The following is a 22,388-nucleotide window of genomic DNA, read 5'->3' as shown; positions in this document are numbered from 1 at the left end:
GGCGGGGGCCAGGTAAATGTCCTTGGAGGGCCGCATCCGGCCCCCGGGCCTTAGTTTGGGGACCCCTGACCTAACCCTAACTGGAGGGAACCCTTGTAGAAGATGAACTGTTAAGTTTGCAAAATACAATATAGCGCAATACTGAAGGGTTTGATTGGTTAATCACTTGGTTACCTTCCCGCCTATGGATAAAAGACCCTTGTTTCTGTCATTCTGCTTCTTGGGATTGCGTACAGTGCTAGTGTTGTGCTGCTTACCTATTATCGTCAAATTCCTTCAAAATACCGTGAATTGCTTTATTATTCAAGACTATTTGCCATGTTTGTCAAACAAGCGTAGTAGTCGGAGCATCAAAGGGGGAAGGAAAGGGTGTCGGAAAGACCGTAACATTTTCACCTGTGAAGTGCTGTTTGAGACAACAATAGTAATAACAACAACAACAACAATAATAATCTTTATTTGTATACCACCCGCTCTCCCATAAGGGACTCGGAACGACTTACAACAAAAATACAATATACATAGTAATAATAGCAACCAAAACGACTTCGTGTGATCACGAAATGAACATGGCGTTTTTAAGCCGTTTTCAATTGAATGAAAAGTTACTTTTTGTTGATGTCATATCGACTCTTCTTTCTATACCAATAAGATATTTATTTATTTATTTACAGTATTTATATCCCGCCCTTCTTTCTCACCCCGAAGGGGGCTCAGGGCGGATTACAATGAACACATATATGGCAAACATTCAATGCCAACAGACAAACAACATATATAGACAGACACAGAGGCATTTAACATTTTTTCCAGCTTCATGATTCCGGCCACAGGGGGAGCTGTTGCTTCACCGTCCACTAGTGACTGTACTTCCTCATTTCTTTCCGGCATATTGCTGGCAGTTTTATGGTGTTGTAAATTAGTTAAAATAGCCTCCCGCATAAAGCGTACCTAAATTTCCCTACTTGACAGATGCAACTGTCTTTCGGGGCTGCATAGGTCAACAGCAAGCTGGGCTATTTAATGGTCCGGGGCTTAACCCGACCCGGGCTTCGAACTCATGACCTCTCGGTCAGTAGTGATTTATTGCAGCTGGTTACTAGCCAACTGCGCCACAGCCCGGCCCATGTAGTGGTTTTTTAAAAATGCTTTGAATGTAAGCCAAGAATAGAAATGTTTTGTGTAAATGAGCCGCAGGATCGTCGGGAATTTGAGTTGGAGTTATAATACGCCTGCATGCTTCTTTTCCCACGGCAAGTAAGGCTTGGTGTGTTTCTTAAAAACCCACCATAACACCGGGAGTTGTAATTTAGTCCTCTTTGACAGAGGCGAATAAAGACCTTGACAAACTACATCTCCCAGGATTCGATAACACTGAGCCAGGACCATTAAAAATGGTGCCAAATGTATGTGCTCTCGAGTATCCTTCCGCTCACATTTTGCACATTTTTGTTCCTTCCTGACAATATAGATTCCGCCCTCCGTTCCCCGTCCAAAAATAATGGAAAAGATTATGCAAAGCAAACAAAATTCAGCAAAAACGACGATGATGTGGAGCGCAGGAATGCCTCCCTATGTGCGCTCTTGAGCCGGAGGATTAGTAGTTTGCACAGCGGAGCAGCCCAACAACCCGCTTGGCTCTTGCAAGACCAGTCGGGCACAAATCCCCACTTGGCTCCAGGTCACAAAACCCACAAAAAACACAATCCTGGTGTGGGAACGTTTGGCGCATCAGGCCTATGACTCAGCCCAGCCTGCCTTTGGCAACTAAAGCCACTGTTTTTTGGAAAGGGAAGGGCCGGAGAGCATTGCATCTACACTGCAGAATGGATGCAGAGATATAGACAGTAGAGTCTCACTTATCCAAGCCTCTGGATAATCCAAGCCATTTTTGTAGTCAATGTTTTCAATATATCGTGATATTTTGGTGCTAAATTCATAAATACAGTAATTACAACATAACATTACTTCGTATTGAACAACTTTTTCTGTCAAATTTGTTGCATAACATGAAGTTTTGGTGCTTAATTTGTAAAATCATAACCTAATTTGATGTTTAATAGGCTTTTCCTTAATCCCTTCTTATTATCCAAGATATTCGCTTATCCAAGCTTCTGCCGGCCCGTTTAGCTTGGATAAGTGAGACTCTACTGTATATATTACTGTATATACTCAAGTATAAGCCTAGTTTTTCAGCCCTTTTTTAAAGACTGAAAAAGGCCCCCTCGGCTTATACTCGGGTGAGGGTCCTGGTTGGCTTATATTTGGGTCAGCTTATACTCGAGAATATATGGTACATTCATTATTTTTCTCTATTATTAATTGCAGGGTCCCCTAGAAGTCATCCAGTCCAGCCCCATTGATTGTAAGGGCCCTTAGTGGTCATGTAGTCCAACCCCATTCCGTGCAGGGTCCCCTAGAGGTCATGTAGTCCAGTCCCACTTTTTTTTTCGTGTCAGGAGCAACTGGAGTTGCTTCTGGTGTGAGAGAATTGGCCGTCTGCAAGGACGTTGCCGGGATGTTTTTGATGTTTTGACCCTCCTTGTGGGAGGCTTCTCTCCTGTCCCCGCATGGAGCTGGAGCTGACAGAGGGAGCTCATCCGCGCTCTCCCCGGGTGGGTGGGATTCGAACCTGGCATCCTTCCAGTCAGCAGCCCAACCTTCAAGTCACTTAGGGGGCTCCTGTCCAGTCCCACTCAGTGCAGTGCATATCATATTACAGTATGTATGATTTTAAATATTATATCATATTAAATATGTTTTATATATATTTTTTATTTAATAAATAAATAAACAAACAAGTAAATAAATAAATAAGATTTTGTATTTTAAATATTATATACATATATATATATATATATATATATATATATATACACACACACACATATATATATATATAATGTACCCTAACTTTAACTATTAAGTATTGTATTATTTATAGTATTTTGCAATATTTTTCGGGGCTGGTGTGGATGTCCTCGTGGGGTCCCATTCTTCGGCGGTTGCCCTGCCCAGAGGCCGAGCCAGAGAGGGCGGGCGAGGGCTGGGCTCCGGCTCAAAACCCCTCCCCGGGACAGACGGGCTCTGCGCTCCCTACGGTCCGCTCCTCCTGCTCATCCTCCTCCTCCTCCTGCTGCTGCTGCTGCTCCGCCGCCGTCTCCGGGGTGAGTCTCCCCCTTAATCCGGAGTCACTCCGGATCCCAGCTCCCCAAGACGTGGCCCCCGCAGGAGAGACCCCCGTTCCCTTCCCCTTTCCACGGCCAGGGCGTGGCCTTGCGTCTAAACGCTCCCTAATCCGGAGTGACTCCGGATTGGAGGGGGAGGGGGTCTTAATCCGGAGCCACTCCGGAGTCAAGGCTGGAAATCTCCACGAAAGAATCGAATAGGTTTTTTTTAAAAAAATCAAAATCACAGAGAGAGGAAGGGGGGTGGCCGAATCCGGAGCCACTCCGGATTGAGGAGGGGCTTAATTCGGAGCCACTCCGGATCCAAGGCTGGAAATCTCCACGAAAGAATTGAATGGGTTTGTTTTTTTTAAAAAAAAAAAAAATCAAAATCACACAGAGAGAGGGGAGGTGGGCTGAATCCGGAGTCATTCCGGATTGAGGAGGGGCTTAATCCGGAGTGACTCCGGATTCAAGGCTGGAAATCTCCACGAAAGAATTGAATGGTTTTTAAAAAAATAAAAATAAATCAAAATCAGAGAGAGAGATGGGGGGGGGGGGCTAAATCCGGAGTCACTCCGGATTGAGGAGGGGTTTAATCCGGAGTGACTCCGGATTCAAGGCTGGAAATCTCCACAAAATCATTGAATGCAAACTTGGTTTTTTTAAAAAAAAAAATCAAAATCACAGAGGGGGAGGGGCTGAATCTGGAGTCACTCCGGATTAGAAACTCAAGCTCCCCAAGTGGTGCAGATAGATAGATAGATTGATAGATAGATAGCTAGGCCCACCCCCATCATAACTTTTAAGGAGACTTGCCCACCTTTTCTACACTTCCATATAAAATCCGGATTATGTAGCAGTATAGACTCATATAATCCGGTTCAGAGCAATCTGGGTTTCATGTGGCAGTGTAAATGGGGCCCAGGTAACTTGTTATGGCAGTTTAATAAACTTTTTCCCTATGTTGTTATGATGGAATCGCCCAGGAACCCAAAATCCTAGTGTTACATAGTGCAACCAGGTTAAAAAATCCACACTAATAGTGAAAAACTAATGAAAACAAGGAAATTAAATTGATATTTTTAACAGTATTCCCTCCACCAAATACCCTATTCTGAGTTGTCTTATGGCTGCAATAATAATAATAATAATAATCAAAATAATGTGCAAAGATGCAATCCAGGACTCAATGGGGAAGGGAGCATTTTCTGCAGAGGTTTTGGGTGTGGCAACTCAGCAAAAATACTGGTTGCCTTCTGGACTTCCCTTTATCACACTCTTTGCAAGAAGAAGAACAGGGAAAAACCCCTTAATTTTCCAGCCAATCTATGGTTTTCTTAGCTGGCTTTGCTCACCATGAACTCCCACCCAAGTCCCAACCATGCTTTGTCCTGCTTAGCTTCCAAATTCAGGCAGGATTTAGGGGGCTTTTAGGGGTCTTTTTGGAGATGTTTATGTGCCTTGTTGGTTTGTTATTTCTATTTATTTACTTATTTTCCCCCGAAATTTTATTTATTTACTACAGTAGAGTCTCACTAATTCAAGCCTCGCTTATCCAAGCCTCTGGATAATCCAAGCCATTTTTGTAGCCAATGTTTTCAATATATCATGATATTTTGGTGCTAAATTTGTAAATACAGTAATTACATCATAACATTACTGCATATTGAACTACCTTTTCTGTCCAATTTGTTGTATAACAGGATGCTTTGGTGCTTAATTTATAAAATCATAACCTAATTTGATGTTTAATAGGCTTTTCCTTAATCCCGCCTTATTATCCAAGTTATTCGCTTATCCAAGCTTCTGCCGGCCCATTTAGCTTGGATAAGTGAGACTCTACTGTATTTATTTACTTATTACTCATTTACTTATTTCTATTGATTTACGTATTTACTTATTTTTATTTATTTAGCAACCCAAGTGGTGCAAAAATGCACTCATTTCAACAGTGTAAATGTACCATTGGGTATCATGGAACTACAACTCCCATTATTCTGCAGCATTGAGCCTTAGCAGCCCAAGTGGTGCCAAAATGCATTCATTTGACAATGTAGATGCACCATTGGGCAGCATGAAACTACAACTCCCATTGTGCTGTAGCATTGAGCCTTAGCAATCCAAGTGGTGCCAAAATGCATTCATTTGACAATGTAGATGCACCATTGGGCAGCATGAAACTACAACTCCCATTGTTCCACAGCATTGCTGAGCACCATTGGGCATCATGGAACTACAACTCCCATTGTGCCGTAGCATTGAGCCTTAGCAATCCAAGTGGTGCAAAACCGCATTCATTAGACAGTGTAGATGCACCAGTGGGCAGCATGAAACTACAACTCCCATTGTTCCACAGCATTGCTGAGCACCATTGGGCATCATGGAACTACAACTCCCATTGTGCCGTAGCATTGAGCCTTAGCAGCCAAAGTGGTGCAAAACCGCATTCATTAGACAGTGTAGATGCACCATTGGGCATCATGAAACTACAACTCCCATTGTGCCATAGCATTGAGCCTTAGCAGCCAAAGTGGTGCAAAACTGCATTCATTCAATAGTGTAGATGCACCATTGGGCAGCATGAAACTACAACTCCCATTGAGCCTTGGCAGCCAAAGTGGTGCAAAACTGCACTCATTTGACAGTGTAGATGCACCATCATGAAACTACAACTCCCATTGTGCTGTAGCATTGAGCCTTAGCAATCCAAGTGGTGCAAAACCGCATTCATTCGACAGTGTAGATGCACCAGTGGGCAGCATGAAACTACAACTCCCATTGTTCCACAGCATTGCTGAGCACCATTGGGCATCATGAAACTACAACTCCCATTGTGCTGTAGCATTGAGCCTTAGCAGCCAAAGTGGTGCAAAACTGCATTCATTCAATAGTGTAGATGCACCATTGGGCAGCATGAAACTACAACTCCCATTGAGCCTTGGCAGCCAAAGTGGTGCAAAACTGCACTCATTTGACAGTGTAGATGCACCATCATGAAACTACAACTCCCATTGTGTTGTAGCATTGAACCTTAGCAATCCAAGTGGTTCAAAACCCGCATTCATTCGACAGTGTGGATGCACCATCATGAAACTACAAGTCCCATTGTATTGCCATAGTATTGGGCCTTAGCAATCCAAGTGGTGCAAAACTGCATTCGTTCTATAGTATAGGTGCACCATTGGGCATTATGAAACTACAACTCCCATTGTGCTGTAGCATTGAGCCTTAGCAGCCAAAGTGGTGCAAAACCGCATTCATTCGACAGTGTAGATGCACCATTAGGCAGCATGAAACTACAACTCCCTCTGTGCTGTAGCATTGAGCCTTGGCAGCCACAATGGTGTAAATCCACATTCATTGGAGAGTGTAGACACACCCTGCCTCTTTCTCCGTGTGCCTGATGTGGGGTCATGCAGGGTGGGGCCGGCCTAAACGTGGCGCATGGTTTTGCAACCTGGGCGGCGCATGAGTGCCTGTGGCGCATGCTGGGCTCCCTCTGGGTGGGTGGGTGGGTGGGTGTTGCAATGCAGCCTTGGCAAGAAGTCCAACGGTTGGCTGGGCGTGTGTGAGGCTCTTCCTCGAACACTGGCGCCTGGCACGGAAGCGCATGCTGCAGATGGGAGCGCACTGATGATTAATGCCACATTCTTTTTGCCAGTCATCCATCGCAGGCCTTGCTGGTTTCAGAGCAAATCCTGGGCGTGTCTGTCTCTCTGGCTTGGTCTTTCCAAGGCCTCTTCTCTTCATGTGCAAAGAGGAGCCACACCCTGCATGCTCGCTCGCTCTTTGGGGCGCATGGCTGGAGTCGGGCTCCTTGCAGGGCTTGAAGCACCCCAAGTGACACCTCCAGGCCATTCCCTTTTCTTCTCCTTCTCCCTTCTTTCCCTCTCTGTCTCCCCTTCTCCTGTTTTTCCCTCTCTTTTTCCTCCACCTCTGTCTCTTTCCTCTTCTTTTCTTCCCCTCTCTTTTCTTTCCTTCCTTCTTTCTCTTCCTTTCTCTCTCTTCCTATTGCTCATTTCTTCTTTCTCTTTCTCTTATGCTTCTCATTCTCCCTCTTTCCATGTTCCTCCTTCCTTCCTTCCTTCCTTCTTTCCTTCTTTCCTTCCTTCTTTGTCTTTCTCTATCTTTCCGTGTCCCTCTTTATTTCTCTTTCTTTTTTCATGTCTCCTTCTTTCCTTCTTTCTCTTATTTCTCTCTTTCTCTCTTTCCTTCTTTCTCTTTTCGTGTCTTTCTTCACTCCCCCTTTTCTTCTTCCTTCCTTCCTTCCTTCCTTCCTTCCTTCCTTCCTTCCTTCCTTCCTTCCTTCCTTCCTTCCTTCTTCTTTCTTTGTCTTTATCTTTTCATGTCCCTCTTTATTTCTCTTTCTTTTTTCATGTCTCCTTCTTTCCTTTTTTCTCTTATGTGTCTCTTTCTCTCTTTCCTTCTTTCTCTTTTTGTGTCTCTTTCTTCACTCTCCTTCTTTTTCTCTCCTTCCTTCCTTCCTTCCTTCCTTCCTTCCTTCCTTCCTTCCTTCCTTCCTTCCTTCCTTCCTTCCTTCCTTCCTTCCTTCTTTCCTTTATATCTTCCTTCCACTTTTATATCTTCTTTCCTTCCTTTCTTCCTTCATCTCTTCCTTCATTCTTTTATTCCTTCCTTCCTTCCTCTCTTCTGTCACTTCCTATCTCTCTTTGCTTCTTTTTCTTTCTCTCTTTCCTTTTCTCTTTCTCTTGTGTGTCTCTTTCTCTCTCTTTCCATGTCTTTTTTCCTTTCTCTTTCCTTCTTTCTCTTTTCACATCTCTCTTTCCCTTCCTTTCTCTCTCTCTCTTTCTCTAACTTCTTATGTCTCTTTATTTCTCTCTCTCTCTCATCTCCTTCTGTCTCTTCTTCCTTCTTTCTCTTTTCTCGCAAAGCCAGGCCCCTCAAGTTACTAGTCCTCAAGAAGGTCCCTCTCCTTCTTGTTTACTTCCTTTAGGATTTTTGAGACCTTTTGGGTCTGTGGTTGGATAATATAATCCCCAGTGGGTCTAAAGACCCTTCAAATCCCCTTGCTGATCTTGGAAGCTAAGCAGGGCCAGCCGTGGTTAGTTTTTGGATGGGAGACCATTTCTAGGAAGGGACTGGCGAAAACACTGGAGCTTTGTTAGAAGTATATTACACTATGTAACACCACAAGGAGAGTTGAGTAACAACAACAACAATACATAACGTCTTCCATTATTATTATTATTATTATTATTATTATTATTATTATTATTATTATTAGGGTAGGAGCCATGTATGCAAGGTTAGGAAACATCCATCGCTCTGGTTCAAAACATGTTTTCAATGCCACTCCCCGAAACCTGGCATGCTTTCCTAATGTTTGGATGTCTGGGACTTTGTGTTTATAGAAACATCATTTCCATTTCGTGTCTCTCGGCTCCAGTCTATGGATTCCTGGGATGCGTAGTTTTGGAGTCGGAAAAATCCCCACCAAAGAGCAGAGAGAGAGAATTCAAAATTCTCCCCAAACTACACATCCCAGGATCTCATAGGATGAAGCCATGGCTTGCAAGACGGTGTCAAAGTGCTTACCAAACTATACATCCCAAGGTTCCCTAGCATATAGACAAGTACTATCGAGCTGCTCAGCAAACTACACATCCCAGAATTGCATAGGGTGAAGCCATGGCATGCAAACTATATATCCCAGGTTTGCATGGGTTGGAAGTCCAAGATATGTTGAGGAGTATCAAGCTGCTCAGCAAACTACACATCCCAGGATTGCATAGGGTGAAGCCATGGCATGCAAACTATATATCCCAGGTTTGCAAGGGGGAAAATCCAAGATATGCCGATTAGTATCAAGCTGTTCCACAAACTACACATCCCAAGATTGCATAGGGTGAAACCATGGTATGCAAAATGCTTACCAAACTATATATCCCAGGTTTGAACAAAGGGCAATCCAAGATATGCCGAAGACTTTCAAGCTGTGACCGCTAATGTGCTATCAAACTGGTGTAACTGTCCAATGTGGGCCCACAAATGCTTTGAAACAGATTTAAGTGCATTTTAGAGTATTATAATAAATAATAATAATGTATTATTATAATTATTAGTATTAATTTTTGTAATTTTGTGTTTTCTCTTGCGCTTCCCAGCATCTTTCCAAGATGTCGACTGTGCACGAAATCCTCTCCAAGCTCACCCTCGAGGGAGATGTAAGTATTATTATCAATAATAATAATAATAATAATAATAATAATAGTTTTATTTCTTACCTGCCTCTCTGCACAGCTCAAGGCGGGTTGTGACATTACTAAGAGACACAATAATTTAGAAACATATTTCCATGAGATACATATTGAAAATTGTCTGTTTATTAGGATCTAATGGGCACTCTCGTCTTCAGTTCAGGCAACGTGGCTTTCAAGTGGCAGCTAGGCCTATGTTCTCTGGTTCTTGCCTTGGTTTTGGGACTCGTCTTTTGGGAGTTCCTAATTAACCACTTTTTCTGTCCTAGGATGCATATTAAAATACACAAAAGTAGTGTAAGTGTCAGGAGGAAAAAAACATGTCAATTTGGACAGTCAAAAATGTCCTTGGTGTGTGTTTTGGGCAGGGCTTGGCCTTTCTCTGCATTTAACTTTTCCACTCTTTGGGTTGTTTTTGGCTTCGGAAAGTGAGCTGATTGTTCTGGAAAATGTGCCTGTGCCGAAGCCAAGGTGGCCAAGGGCCAGGCCAGCCTCGCGTTGGGTTTTTCCTTTCCCCAAAAATGCCTTCACGCCTTAGTTTTTCCAAAGAGGCTCGACAGGGCTGCAGAGCAACAGCCTTGGGTGTGTCCGCACTGCACACATATCGGAGTTCTGTCCCACTTTAAGGAGTTCTAATGTTGTCATGTTGTGAGCTGCTGTGCATCTCAGCCGAGAGAGAGAAATCCCATAAATATAATAAAAGTTATAATAATAATAGGAACAAATATACTACTACTACTACTACTACTAATAATAATAATAATAATAATAATAATAGTAATGGAAAAGCAGCATTAAAAGTAATGTGTTCCCAGTGGGCTCAGCACTGCTGATTTGCATAATAATAATAATAATAATAATAATGATAATAATGATAATAATGATAATAATAATAATAATGGAAAAGCAGTATTAAAAGTAATGTGTTCCCAGTGGGCTCAGCACTTCTGATTTGCATAATAATAACAACAACAACAACAACAACAATAATAATAATAGAAAAGTAGCGTTAAAGCCATACATGCTCATTGAGCTCTGCAGTGCTAAGTAATATAATAATGATAATAATAGTAATAATAATAGTAGTAGTAGTAGTAATAATAATAATAATAATAATAATAATAGAAAAGTAGCATTAAAAGCCATACAATCCCAGTGGGTTCTGCAGTGCTAAATAATAATAATAATGATAATAATAATAATAATAATAATAATAATAGAAAAGCACTATTAAAAGTTATACATTCCCAGTGGGCTCTGCAGTGCTAAATAATAATAATAATAATAATAATATGATGATGATGATGATAATAATATTAATAATAGAAAAATAGCGATAAAGCCATACATTCCCAATTGGCTCAGCAATGCTAAATATAATAATAATAATAATAATAATAATAATAATAATAATAATAATAATAATAAGATGATGATGATAATAATATAGAAAAGCAGCATTAAAAGTCATACATTCCCAGTAGGCTCAGCAGTGCTAAATAATAGTAGTGGTGGTGGTGATGATGATGATGATGATGATAGAAAAATAGTGTTAAAAGCCATACATTCCCAGTGGGCTCAGTAATGCTAAATATAATAATAATAATAATAATAATAATAATAATAATATAATATAATATAATATAAAAAGCAACATTAAAAGCCATACATTCCCAGTGGGCTCAGCAGTGCTAAATAATAGTGATGATGATGATGATGATGATGATGATGATGATGATAATAATAATAATGGAAAAGCAGCAGTGTGCTCAGCACTGCTGGTTTGCAAAAACAGTGGAAAATGCAATTCACTTTATGGGACCCTATGACGGTATTATCTCTTGGTTTTATGACCTCGCTGAGCAGGAATAGACTTGTGGGACTTAACTTTCAGAATTAAAACCCAGACAACAAATATAATCCTGGAAAAGAAAGGTACCAGGTGATGGATTAGCAGACCCGATGGAAGGTGTCTCTTTCCGTCCCTCCTTTTCTGCTTAACAGGCTCGTCGTGCTAAATTAAAAAAACATGTTTGTTTTTCCACCGGCTGCTGTTTTTACCCCCTTCGGGGACGGTTCTAAATATAAGGCAGAAACACAGGTGTGGTCAGCATTCTTTCCCGCAAGGCGTATTATACAAGACCACACTTTCACCAAACCAAAGGCACTACAAGTCCCATCGTCCTGGGATTTTTTGGAAATTCAGACGCACATCCCACCGCGATCCCCGTTTAGAGTGCATATTATACAAACCAAAGGCACTACAAGTCCCATCGTCCTGGGATTTTTGGAAATCCAGGTGCACATCCCACCGTGATCCCTGTTTATAATACATAACAAATACGAAGATAGAATTAAATATAGAAATGATTCTTGGGTTTCCTTTCAGCACTCTCTCCCTCCGAGCGCCTACGCCACGGTCAAGGCCTACGGAAACTTTGACGCCGAAAGAGATGCCGCGGCTCTCGAAACCGCCATCAAGACCAAAGGTAGGCCCTTTTTCTAGAATCCTAGAGTTCGAAGGGAAAAGTATTAGTAAGAGTTCCTAATCTCAAAAATAAAAATTGTAATAGTCTCACAAAAGGATGCATTAAAAGTGTTCAGAAGGCAACACGGTTAGAAATGGAATTCCTGTATTTCATCCATATATTATTATATTTAGAGCGTACAAATAAAGAACGGTGAAGTGTTTCGACGGAAACTGAGTCACAAGAACAAACCCTTTTAGAACGTTCCTTTACCTTAACTACCATATATATATCTCCCATTCAAAAGAGCTGATGATAGTAACACATTATTATATCTTGCAATAGCCAAAGCTCTCCTTTAGATGGGATTAATCAAAATAAGCAAAAATAAGCACGGAATCAATGACGTGGTAGGGGAACAAGTTGCCTTTGCTGCAGGAGTCAGATTGCGATAAAGTCAAGTGTTATTATTATCATTATTATCTTTATTAAAACCCAACTTTCTCCCAATTCGGACAAAAGTGTTGTTGTTGTTGTTTATTTATTTACGTCATTTCTATCCCGCCTTTCTCACCTGAAGGGACTTAAGGCGGCTTCCAGACCTGGAAAAAAATTCAATGCCAATAAAACATTACAATCCAATAAAACATAAAGCAATTAAAAACAATTTACATTGTTGTTGTTATTGTTGTTATCATTATTATTATCTTTACTAATACCCACCTTTCTCCCCATTGGGACTCAAGTGTTGTTGTTATTATTATTAATTATTTATATCCCGCCTTTCTCTCTTTGGGGATTCAAGTTGGCTAATAATCCTACATTTTAGTCAAGTTTTTAAAAGCACAATGCCAAAGTTTAAAAAAATCAAATAGTACAGTGTGGTTTAAAACATATATATATATATATATATATATATATATATATATATCTCGAAATAGTCTTTAAAAACGTGTTTAAGCCTTCTCTGCCCAAGAGTGCAAACTACAGCTCCCAGGATTCCATCGCACGGTTAAAGTGGTGCCAAACTGCGTTCATTCTGCAATGTAGACACACCTTATAATGTGCCTTTCCTTCCTGAGATGTGGCTGGAGATTTCATGGGATGGTTGCTCACTTTCATGTCCCTTCATGTTCAAGGCGTTTATTATTTCTGGGAACTATTTATTATCCTGGGAACGCAAAACCCTGGCGGAAGATGTTTCCTTGGCACGCGTGGACTTGCCTGGCCCGGTTCGGGGACCACACCTTGAAATATGCCAAGAGGAAAAGCAGGTCCTGAACCTTTTTGCGGATATTACATATCCCATGTGGCTCTGAAGCTCACGGTTTGGCATCTTGGAATGATACGGAATGATGGGAGTTGTTGTTTTAGAATGCCTGTAGTCTTCTCTGCCAAACTACAAAATCCCCAAATCCCGTTGCATTGCGCCACGGAAGTCAAAGTGGTGCGGAACTGCATTAATTCCGCAGTGTGGACGGATGCACCCCATATTTCCAGAACCGGAGTGACTCCCCATCCTCTCTGTTCTCCTTTTTCAGGCGTCGATGAGGTGACCATCGTCAACATCCTGACAAACCGCAGCAACGAACAGCGCCAAGACATCGCTTTTGCTTATCACCGGAGGACAAAGAAGGTAAAGGGCGCTCTATGCATCCCATTCTGAACAGATACTGTGGTCAGTGTCTCCTGGGAGTTGACCATCGTGTTGTATTGGAGGATCTACTCACATTTGTATGTTTTCGAACCGCTAGGTTGGCAGAAGCTGGGGCTAACAGCGGGAGCTCACCCCGCTCCCCGGATTTGAACTGCCGACATTTTGGTCAGCAAGTTCAGCAGCTCAGCGGTTTAACCCGCTGCGCCATTGAGGGCTCCTTATAATGTATATATATATAACACTAGCTGTGCCCGGCCACGCGTTGCTGTGACGAAGTATGGTGGTCTGGGAAATAAAGTCTTGAGGAATTGGTGGTAGTTAAGGTCAAGGGTCAAGGTTTTCCCCTGACATTAAGTCCATTATAAATGGGTTCTATAGCTGTGTGGAAGGGCCTTGAGTCTACACTGCCATATAATCCAGTTAAAATCAGATAATCTGTATCTTATAGGCAGTGTGGAAGAGGCCTAAGTGAGGCCTAACTCTGCCTGTCCCCTGGGCTGAGTGGGTTGCTAGGAGACCAAGCCTTCTAACTGGCAGCAATGGGATAAAAACAATTATTCCTCTCCCTCTAATTAGGACTTTATTTTTCTTTTCTTTTTGTTGTATGAACGTAGAGGCATGGATGAGGGGTTGTGCTGCCAAGTTTAGTGTTTCTGGGATGTGTAGTTTTGTTGTTTTGTCCTAGGCCAAAATTTCATTACCCTTTTATATATATAGATATAATTATTTAACAATATAACAAAATATAATAATTAAATAATAATAAAATATAGTAACAAAATATAATATAAAAAATAATCATAATATAATATAATGATGGTTTTGCATTCTCGCCCTCTTTTCTTAGGAACTCCCGGTGGCGCTGAAGTCGGCGCTGTCGGGACACCTGGAGACGACCATCCTGGGATTGCTGAAAACGCCTGCGCAATACGACGCCTCCGAACTCAAAGCCGCCATGAAGGTGAGCGCAAAGCAAGGCACCCCCACATTATTCCTTCATTGTTATTCAAGTATTATTCATTATTGTTATTATTATTGGATAGTGTAAAGGTTCCCGAGCCACAAAGAGAGATGGGTAATAAAATTATTACTATTATTATTATTATTATCATCGCATGGTGTGGAGATTCCCAAGCTGCAAGGAGAGATGAGGAATAAAATAATAATAACACAATAATTATAATATTTTTTTTCTAAGTGCCTAAAATGTACTTTAATGTCTTCTTTCCTTTATCCAATGCTGCCCTCTGCTGCCTGAGATCTGTAACTGCCCCAATTTGGTCCTAAAACAAAATTTTTCGCAGTTGATGATTTATTTTACACACATTTCCAACTAATATTGATTTGTGCAGAATACCCATGGAATGTTACTTTCCTGTATTGAAACATATTCTGTGCAGAAATGCTTGCTTTCTGTGCAGAAACGGTTGATTTTTTGTTCGGGAAAGGCTTCTTTTTGTGCAGAAAGTGCTATTCTCTATGCAAAAAAATGCATTTTCTGAAAGCAATATTTTTATGCAGAAACTTATTTCACGTGCAGAAAGTGCAGTTTTCTGTGCCAAAAATGTTCACCGCTCTCTGGAATCAAATATTGCTTTTCTGTGCAGAAAAAAGTGCTGTTTTATGTGCAGAAAATTATTTTCTGTTCAGGAAATGCTTTCTGTGCAGAGAGAGCTATTCCCTATGCAAAAAACATTTTCTGAACATACTATTGTCTATGCAAAAACTTATTTTATGTACAGAAAGTGCAGCTTTCTGTGCCAAAAAAGGTTTGCTGCTTTCATGAATCAAATACAGTTTTATGTGCAGAAAAAACATTGTTCCCTGTATTGCTTTCTGCAAACAAAATATTGTAGTATTGTCTATGCAAAAACTTATTTTATGTACAGAAAGTGCAGCTTTCTGTGCCAAAAAAGGTTTGCTAGCTTTCATGAATCAAATACAGTTTTATGTGCAGAAAAAACATTGTTCCCTGTATTGCTTTCTGCAAACAAAATATTGTTTTCTATGCAGAAAATACTACTTTTGGTGCAGAAAGTGTTGTTTAGTGTGCAGAAAGTGTTACTACAAACAAAATATTATTTTCTGTGAGTTTTCCGGCATAGAAAGTATTATTTTATGTGAAGAAAGTGATCTTTCCAGCATAGAAAGTGCTATTTTATGTGCACATAGTGCAGTTTTTTGTGCAGAAAATGCTCTTTCTGTGCAGAAAGTGCTATTCCCTATGCAAAAAACATATTTTCTGAACATACTATTTTCTATGCAAAAACTTATGTACAGAAAGTGTAGCTTTCTAGGCAAAAAAGTTTGCTGCTTTCGTGAATCAAATATAGTTTTATGTGCAAAAAACCCCCCATTTTTCCTGTGTAGAAAGTATTGCTTTCTGCAAACAAGATATTATTTTCTGTGCAGAAAATGTTACTTTCTATGCAGAAAGTCCTCTTTTATGTGTTTAATGTGATGTTTTCCATGTTGAAAATGCCCTTTTTCTATGTGTGAATTGCAAATTGTCTTCAAAATGTTGCTTTTTTGGGCAGGGAAACTTTCTAAAACTGCTTCACATACAGAAGTGTCTGTTTTTTAAAAAATTCCTTTCCGATTCCTCTCGGTCTCCCCAGTGTTACATTTTGGCGCGAAAACAAGAATCCTTCCTCCTCTCTTTGCCTGGGAGGCATTTCCCTTTTATCAATTATGTATCTAATTCTCAAGCCAAAGGTTGCGTTCCGATTTCCTTTCTTCGCCTCCTCCTCCTTTACGGCATAAAATCCATGGTGTTAATTACATCGTCTTTTAAAGGAATAGCAGCCAAAAAAGAGAGAGAGAGAAAGAAACGGCTTTATAAATGATTCCGGGTGGAACTGAATTGGAACAGAAATTAACAATCTGTTTCCTTTTCCGACCCTTCGGCGGAAAGATCGGTTTCGATTGAACCTCGTTGGATTTGCCGGAGTTCCCAAAGAGTTTAATTAACACCTGACACCTTTTCATGTGGATTAGTAATTTCCCTTATTGTATTAACAGCTTCATAATTGATTTACACTTTACACCCGGCTAATTCCAACTTTTAGTTCAAAGCCTCACTTCTCTATGCGGTTTTATACGCCGTCGCCGAAGACAAGCGGGAAAGGGACCGGCTGATTAAATCTTGACTTTGATCATTCAAAAAAAGGAAAAGAGAAAAGAGACTTTGAAATACATATTTCATAATATATGTCCCTTGAACTCGGGCGGCTCGTTCCCAACGTATGAAAGAGAACAACGTGCCGAGCAAAACCTTATTTTTGTTCCTTCTTTCTTCCGTATTAGCAGGGATAATGAACCCGGTATCTTGCTTTATCAAAGTATTGATTTCTGCTCTTTGCAAAAACACCTGTGTGCATTGCAATGGCGACCGTCTCTAAATATTGGCACTTTCTACCTTTCTGAAGTCGAAACCGAAATGATAATTCAGTCTCAAATTCCTTCCTGAGCTTTGAAAGTTAGTTCTCAAAATCGGATTCATTCGATGAGTTGATACAAATATTGAGAAGGTGGATAAGGATAAGTTTTGACTCCACTTGAACTGTAACATTATGGAATCACGGGAGGTGTAGTTTTACCAAGTCTTTCACCTTCTCTACTCAAGAGTGTGGGTTTCTCATCAAACTACAAATTACGTGATTCCATACCGTTGTCAAAACTGTTAAATACATAATAATAGGTATGCCTTGACTGTAACCCTATTGTGTAAAACTGGTTGAAAATACAGTTCTAGAGGACATGTGGTCACACACCTACTGAACGGTTAAGTTGGTGGTGATGTGGAACTTGAGGGACAGGCAAAAGAAGCTGAATCATGACAATCTGACAGGCATGATGAGAGTGGTATCATTCATTTTTATCCCCGTCTGATGATGAGAAGCATAACAATATGGCTGCATCCTAAGACCCATACTTAGTATGGAAGTTGGATCATAAGGACAATGTCTCAATTTCAATTAATGGGTTTTTCCCATTTGTGTTTCAGGGCCTGGGGACGGACGAAGACACGCTCATTGAGATCATTTGCTCGCGGACAAACCAGGAACTCCACTTAATCAACAGAGTTTACAAAGATAGTAAGTTGACCCGGAAGAACTTGGAAAAGGAGGTGCGGTTATGGAGTGTTTCCCTGGCCCACCAGGACCCTTCCTTGTCCACAATGCCATTGTGGAAAATATCCAGCGTGACCAAAACTTTTGACTTGTTCCTTGGCTGTTTTTAGAAAACATGGTGAAACTTGGCAAAAGGTCCCCCAATGTTGAGCTCAGTTGATGAATAATAATTCATTTAAATGTCTTGTTCTTCTAAAACGAAAGTTGGGTTTCCATTAATTGTTTGTTTTTTTTCTCTCTCTTTTTTTAAGTGTACAAAACCGAGCTGGAAAAAGATATCATCTCAGACACATCTGGCGATTTCCGGAAGCTGATGGTTGCCCTGGCCAAGGTGGGATGCTTTGGCTCTGACTTGCTGTTAAGCGGGATAAATACATACTTAATGGTTGTGTCCGAAATCAGTGTTTAGATGATGCTTTCTTTGCTTCTTAAAAAAGGGGAGAAGAAACGAGGATGTTTCCGTGGTGGACTATGAGCTGATTGACCAAGATGCCAGGGTAAGTTGTGCATTATTTCTGTTATGGTTCTGTTTCCCCAAATTTACCATAAAGTTGTGTTGAAGGACCAAGCAAAGTCCTAGAAAAACTATCTCTAGGCATGTCTATGTCCTCCAGGTGATTCTGTGGTACGTTTTCCCCAGAAATTATAATAGAGTTTTTTTTGAAGGGCTTAGCAAAATTCTAGAAAAGACATTTCAAGGTGTTTCTAGCTTCTCCAAATGATTCTATGGTATGTTTTCCCCAAATTTTACCATATAGTATTGCTGGAGAACCTAGAAGAGATTCTGTAGGAATGGCTGGGTCGTCCATGGGATGCTGGGACTGGAAGTCTATTGAAATAAATGACTACCATAGAATTGTGCAGGAGGGCCTAGAAAATGCCTAGAAAGAACATATCCACCAAAGTCTTGGATACAGGAGTCATGCTGTACAATGTAAATTATCTCTATACAGTAGAGGAAAGAGGGAGTTTAGTAAGAGAAGTATTGAGAACATCAAAACCTTGCTAATGCATCTCATTCTTAGTGCCTTGTTTTCACCCTAATCTACGTAGACGATATAGTGCTTTTCACCCTCTCTCGGTTGGGTCTTAAAAATCTTCTGAAGGCTTTCAGTATCTACTGCCAAGAGGAATATCTGTCAATAAATTACTCCAAGACCAAGGTTATGATTTCTGGCAGACTCTGCCCCAGGTATAAATGGTCTTTAGACCAACATGTCATAGCACAAACCCATCTATTCAAATATCTGGGCATCTCATTCGTCCCAATCCCAGGAACTGTATGATGCGGGCGTCAAGAGGAAGGGCACTGATGTCGCCAAGTGGATCAACATCATGACCGAGAGGAGCATCCCCCACCTTCAGAAAGGTAATGGGACCCAATTCAGGCAGTTCCGGACCTTAGATAAAGAGAAAGAGAGAACAAGAGGGATGCAAAACGAGAATGAAGTGATTCTATCCATAGGCGTGATCCAAGGCTAATCTAGTTGGGTAACTGCTGGAGATGAGACTATGGGTTGGACCAAGCCATGTCCCCATTGTTCTTCCATGCAAATTGTGTGCCCTCCTACTAAGTTATGGGTTAGTTTCAGTTATGGGGCCTATAAGTTCAAGGCATAGGCTAAACTAGGTTCTTGTTCAGTCCCAGACATCTCTTATTAAGTTCAATCAAGTCAACAGAAGGATGTCCACATTGTACAATCATAGATGACTGATATCACTTGAATGTTAATCACTCCATCCCATGGATTTACAATTTGGTGGGGGACTTTAAAGCAGGGATTCAGGGTCAAGGGCTACAGATATATAGACTGGTCAACCTTGACTGGTAGATACCTTCTCTTTATACATATATGTATTCATTTAATCTAAAGATGTTGGCCTCCATACATAGAGGACTTACCCTTAGAGGGTATATGGGGTCATTTTGGAGTAAAGAGATACCTGCGGGCCACAACAACAAAGTACTGTGTCCACCCCTGGTTTAATCTTTGCTCATTTCTCCTCCTTTTGTTTCCTTCCTGGACAGTGTTTGAGAGGTACAACAGCTACAGTCCTTATGACATCTTGGAAAGCATCAAGAAGGAGGTGAAAGGAGACCTGGAAAACGCCTTCGTCAATCTTGGTAAGTAAAGGAGGGAAACTGAATCCTGAATAGTCCAACCCTCAGAAGCAAAATGGAGGACCTAGAGATTCTGAGAGAGAACATTACGCATTTGTAGACCCTCCAATGGAGGTTGACTATTGAGTCACACTGGAGAACCTAGAGATTCTAAGAGAGAACATTTAAGAACTTGTAGGTCCTCCAATGGAGGTCAACCGTCATATTGGAGGATGTAGAGATTCTGAGAGAGAACATTAAGCACGTGTGAGTCCTCCCATAGAGGTTGACCATAGCGTCACACTGGAGGATGTAGAGATTCCGAGAGAGAACATTACTCTAAGCATTTGTAGATCCTCCAATGGAGAGAACATTAAGCATTTGTAGGTCCTCCAATGGGAGTTGACCATAGCGTCATGATGGAAGACCCAGGGATTCCTGTAGAGGTGTTCTCCCAGGTAAAAAAAAACCCTATAGCAATGTATGTGTAATTTTTCCATTTCCACGAATGTCCCGTGCCCCTCGACCCCACTGAGATATGAAGCCAAAGAAATGTGACTTTTCCTACAAGTGTCTTACTGTAGATCTCCCATTTTCTTCTCCTTCCGCAGTTCAGTGCATCCAGAACAAGCAGCTGTACTTTGCCGACCGCCTCTACGACTCCATGAAGGTACAACCAAGTTACTCGTTTTTCATGCAGAACTTTGCAAGTTTTGTTGCAGATGTTGATGTCACTTCCTGACTCTGTTTTCAGGGCAAAGGCACCCGGGACAAGATCCTGATCAGGATCATGGTCTCCCGCGCCGAGGTCGACATGCTCAAGATCAAGAGCGAATTCAAGAGGAAATACGGGAAGTCTCTCTATTACTTCATCCAGGTGAGCCCCACGTTGCAATGAACCCCGGTTTCGTCCTGGCATTAATTTATATGGTTTATATTTATTCCTATATTATATTAATTATTTATATTATAATAGTATTAATTTAGATTGTTCATATTTATTTATATCTATATATATAAAAGGGTAATGGAATCACGGTACCGGACAAAACAACTAAACTAAACGCCCCACAACCTTGAAAATTGACAGCACAACCTCTCATCCACGCCTCTACGTTCATACAACAAAAAGAAAATAAAAATTAAGTCCTAGCCACAGCAACGCGTGGCCGGGCACAGCTAGTATTATAATATAATAAACTAGCTGTGCCCGGCCACGCGTTGCTGTGGCGAAGTCTGGTGGTATGGGAAATAAAGTATTGAGGAATTGGTGGTAGTTAAGGTAAAGGGTAAAGGTTTTCTCCTGACATGAAGTCCAGTTGTGTCCGACTGCACACTGAAGTGGATTACATGGCAGTGTTGAGTCAAGATAATCCAGTTCAAAGCAGATAATATAAGATTATAAATGGGTTATATAGCTGTGTGGAAGGGCCTTGAGTCTATACTGCCATATATTGTAATCCAGTTCAAATCAGACAATTTGTAGTTTATAGGCAGTGTGGAAGAGGCCTAAGTGAGGCCTAACTCTGCCTGTCCCCTGGGCTGAGTGGGTTGCTAGGAGAAAAAGAAGAAAATTTTATAGGCAGTGTGGAAGAGGCCTAAGTGAGGCCTAACTCTGCCTGTCCGCAATTGGATAAAAACAATTATTCCTCTCCCTCTAATTAGGACTTTATTTTTCTTTTCTTTTTGTGGTATGAACGCAGAGGCATGGATGAAGGGTTGTGCTGCCAAGTTTAGTGTTTCTGGGATGTGTAGTTTTGTTGTTTTGTCCTAGGCCGAAATTTCATTACCCTTTTATATATATAGATTATTATTATTATTGTATGACACAGCAAACAAGATAGATATGCTGGATTATTATTATTTTTATTACTGTTACTACTATAGTTTTTATTGCCAAAATTCAATGTATTTTACATCTTTCCTTTTGCAGCAAGACACCAAGGGCGACTACCAGCGGGCCCTCCTGAACCTCTGCGGCGGCGAAGACTGAAAACTGTGATAGAAAAGAATAGGAAACAACAGGACCTGTTGCTTTATTTCTCCCTCTTGGCTTCTATCGTCCCTTCTTCCCTTTATTTTTGCAAAAACGTAGTGCCCGGGAGAGACCCCGGCCTCACTAACCCGAACTTCTGTATTCCTTCCTTCCTTGATGTTGTTGCTTTGGTAGAGATATTTCCCCGTCCTGTGCGGCTTTCTCCCCAAATCGCTGCAAAGTTAACATTCCAAAGAATAGGAGAGAGAAAGGAAGAAGATAGGCCGGTATCGCCGTACGGTTGGCAGGATCAATAAATCCTTTGTATGGTTGGCAGGATCAATAAACACGGAGTTTGTACTTTAAGAAAATGACCGTCATCCTCATCTAGGTTGCTGTTGTCTTGTGGATTTTTTGCATCACAATTACATCCCTATGGCGCTATCCAAGGTGCTGAATCTTTGTTTATGGGGAGACTTCAGCACCACGGAGAGCTCCTTTGCCATTCGTTTGGGTGACTTCTTCATTGGATGGATGAGGCTGCCAATGGAAACCCACCATAATAATAATAATAATAATAATAATAATAATAATAATAATAATAATAAATAATATCATAGTACAGTAGAGTCTCACATAAACGGGATTAAGAAAAAGCCTATTAAA

The 22,388-nt window shown here is 40.9% G+C and overlaps 1 protein-coding gene across 1 annotated transcript; it reads left to right on the top strand.

Annotated features, from left to right (window-relative positions):
- The first annotated feature begins 3,022 nt into the window (after nucleotides 1–3,022).
- On the top strand, nucleotides 3,023–22,112 carry anxa2 (annexin A2). Its single transcript, XM_008119956.3, has 13 exons — nucleotides 3,023–3,167; nucleotides 9,296–9,355; nucleotides 11,778–11,877; nucleotides 13,398–13,492; nucleotides 14,361–14,474; nucleotides 17,520–17,610; nucleotides 17,898–17,977; nucleotides 18,084–18,143; nucleotides 18,922–19,015; nucleotides 19,676–19,771; nucleotides 20,359–20,417; nucleotides 20,502–20,624; nucleotides 21,681–22,112. The coding sequence occupies exons 2-13, from the start codon at nucleotides 9,308–9,310 to the stop codon at nucleotides 21,738–21,740; spliced, it is 1,020 nt and encodes a 339-aa protein (XP_008118163.2). The 5' UTR covers nucleotides 3,023–3,167; nucleotides 9,296–9,307; the 3' UTR covers nucleotides 21,741–22,112.
- Nucleotides 22,113–22,388: the final 276 nt, after the last annotated feature.

The sequence above is a fragment of the Anolis carolinensis genome, unplaced genomic scaffold, assembly GCF_035594765.1.
Source record: "Anolis carolinensis isolate JA03-04 unplaced genomic scaffold, rAnoCar3.1.pri scaffold_11, whole genome shotgun sequence".
NCBI classification, from domain to species: domain Eukaryota; kingdom Metazoa; phylum Chordata; class Lepidosauria; order Squamata; family Dactyloidae; genus Anolis; species Anolis carolinensis.
Note: the sequence above shows the minus strand (reverse complement) of the source record. Positions and strands in the feature narration are given on the sequence as shown.

Excerpts from the sequence above, each read along its gene's own strand:
- anxa2 (XM_008119956.3), top strand. The coding sequence starts at position 9,308 with ATGTCGACTGTGCACGAAATCCTCTCCAAGCTCACCCTCGAGGGAGAT. Across the intron at positions 19,016-19,675 it reads CATCCCCCACCTTCAGAAAG|TGTTTGAGAGGTACAACAGC; the intron begins GTAATGGGACCC and ends CTTCCTGGACAG. Across the intron at positions 20,418-20,501 it reads GCCTCTACGACTCCATGAAG|GGCAAAGGCACCCGGGACAA; the intron begins GTACAACCAAGT and ends CTCTGTTTTCAG.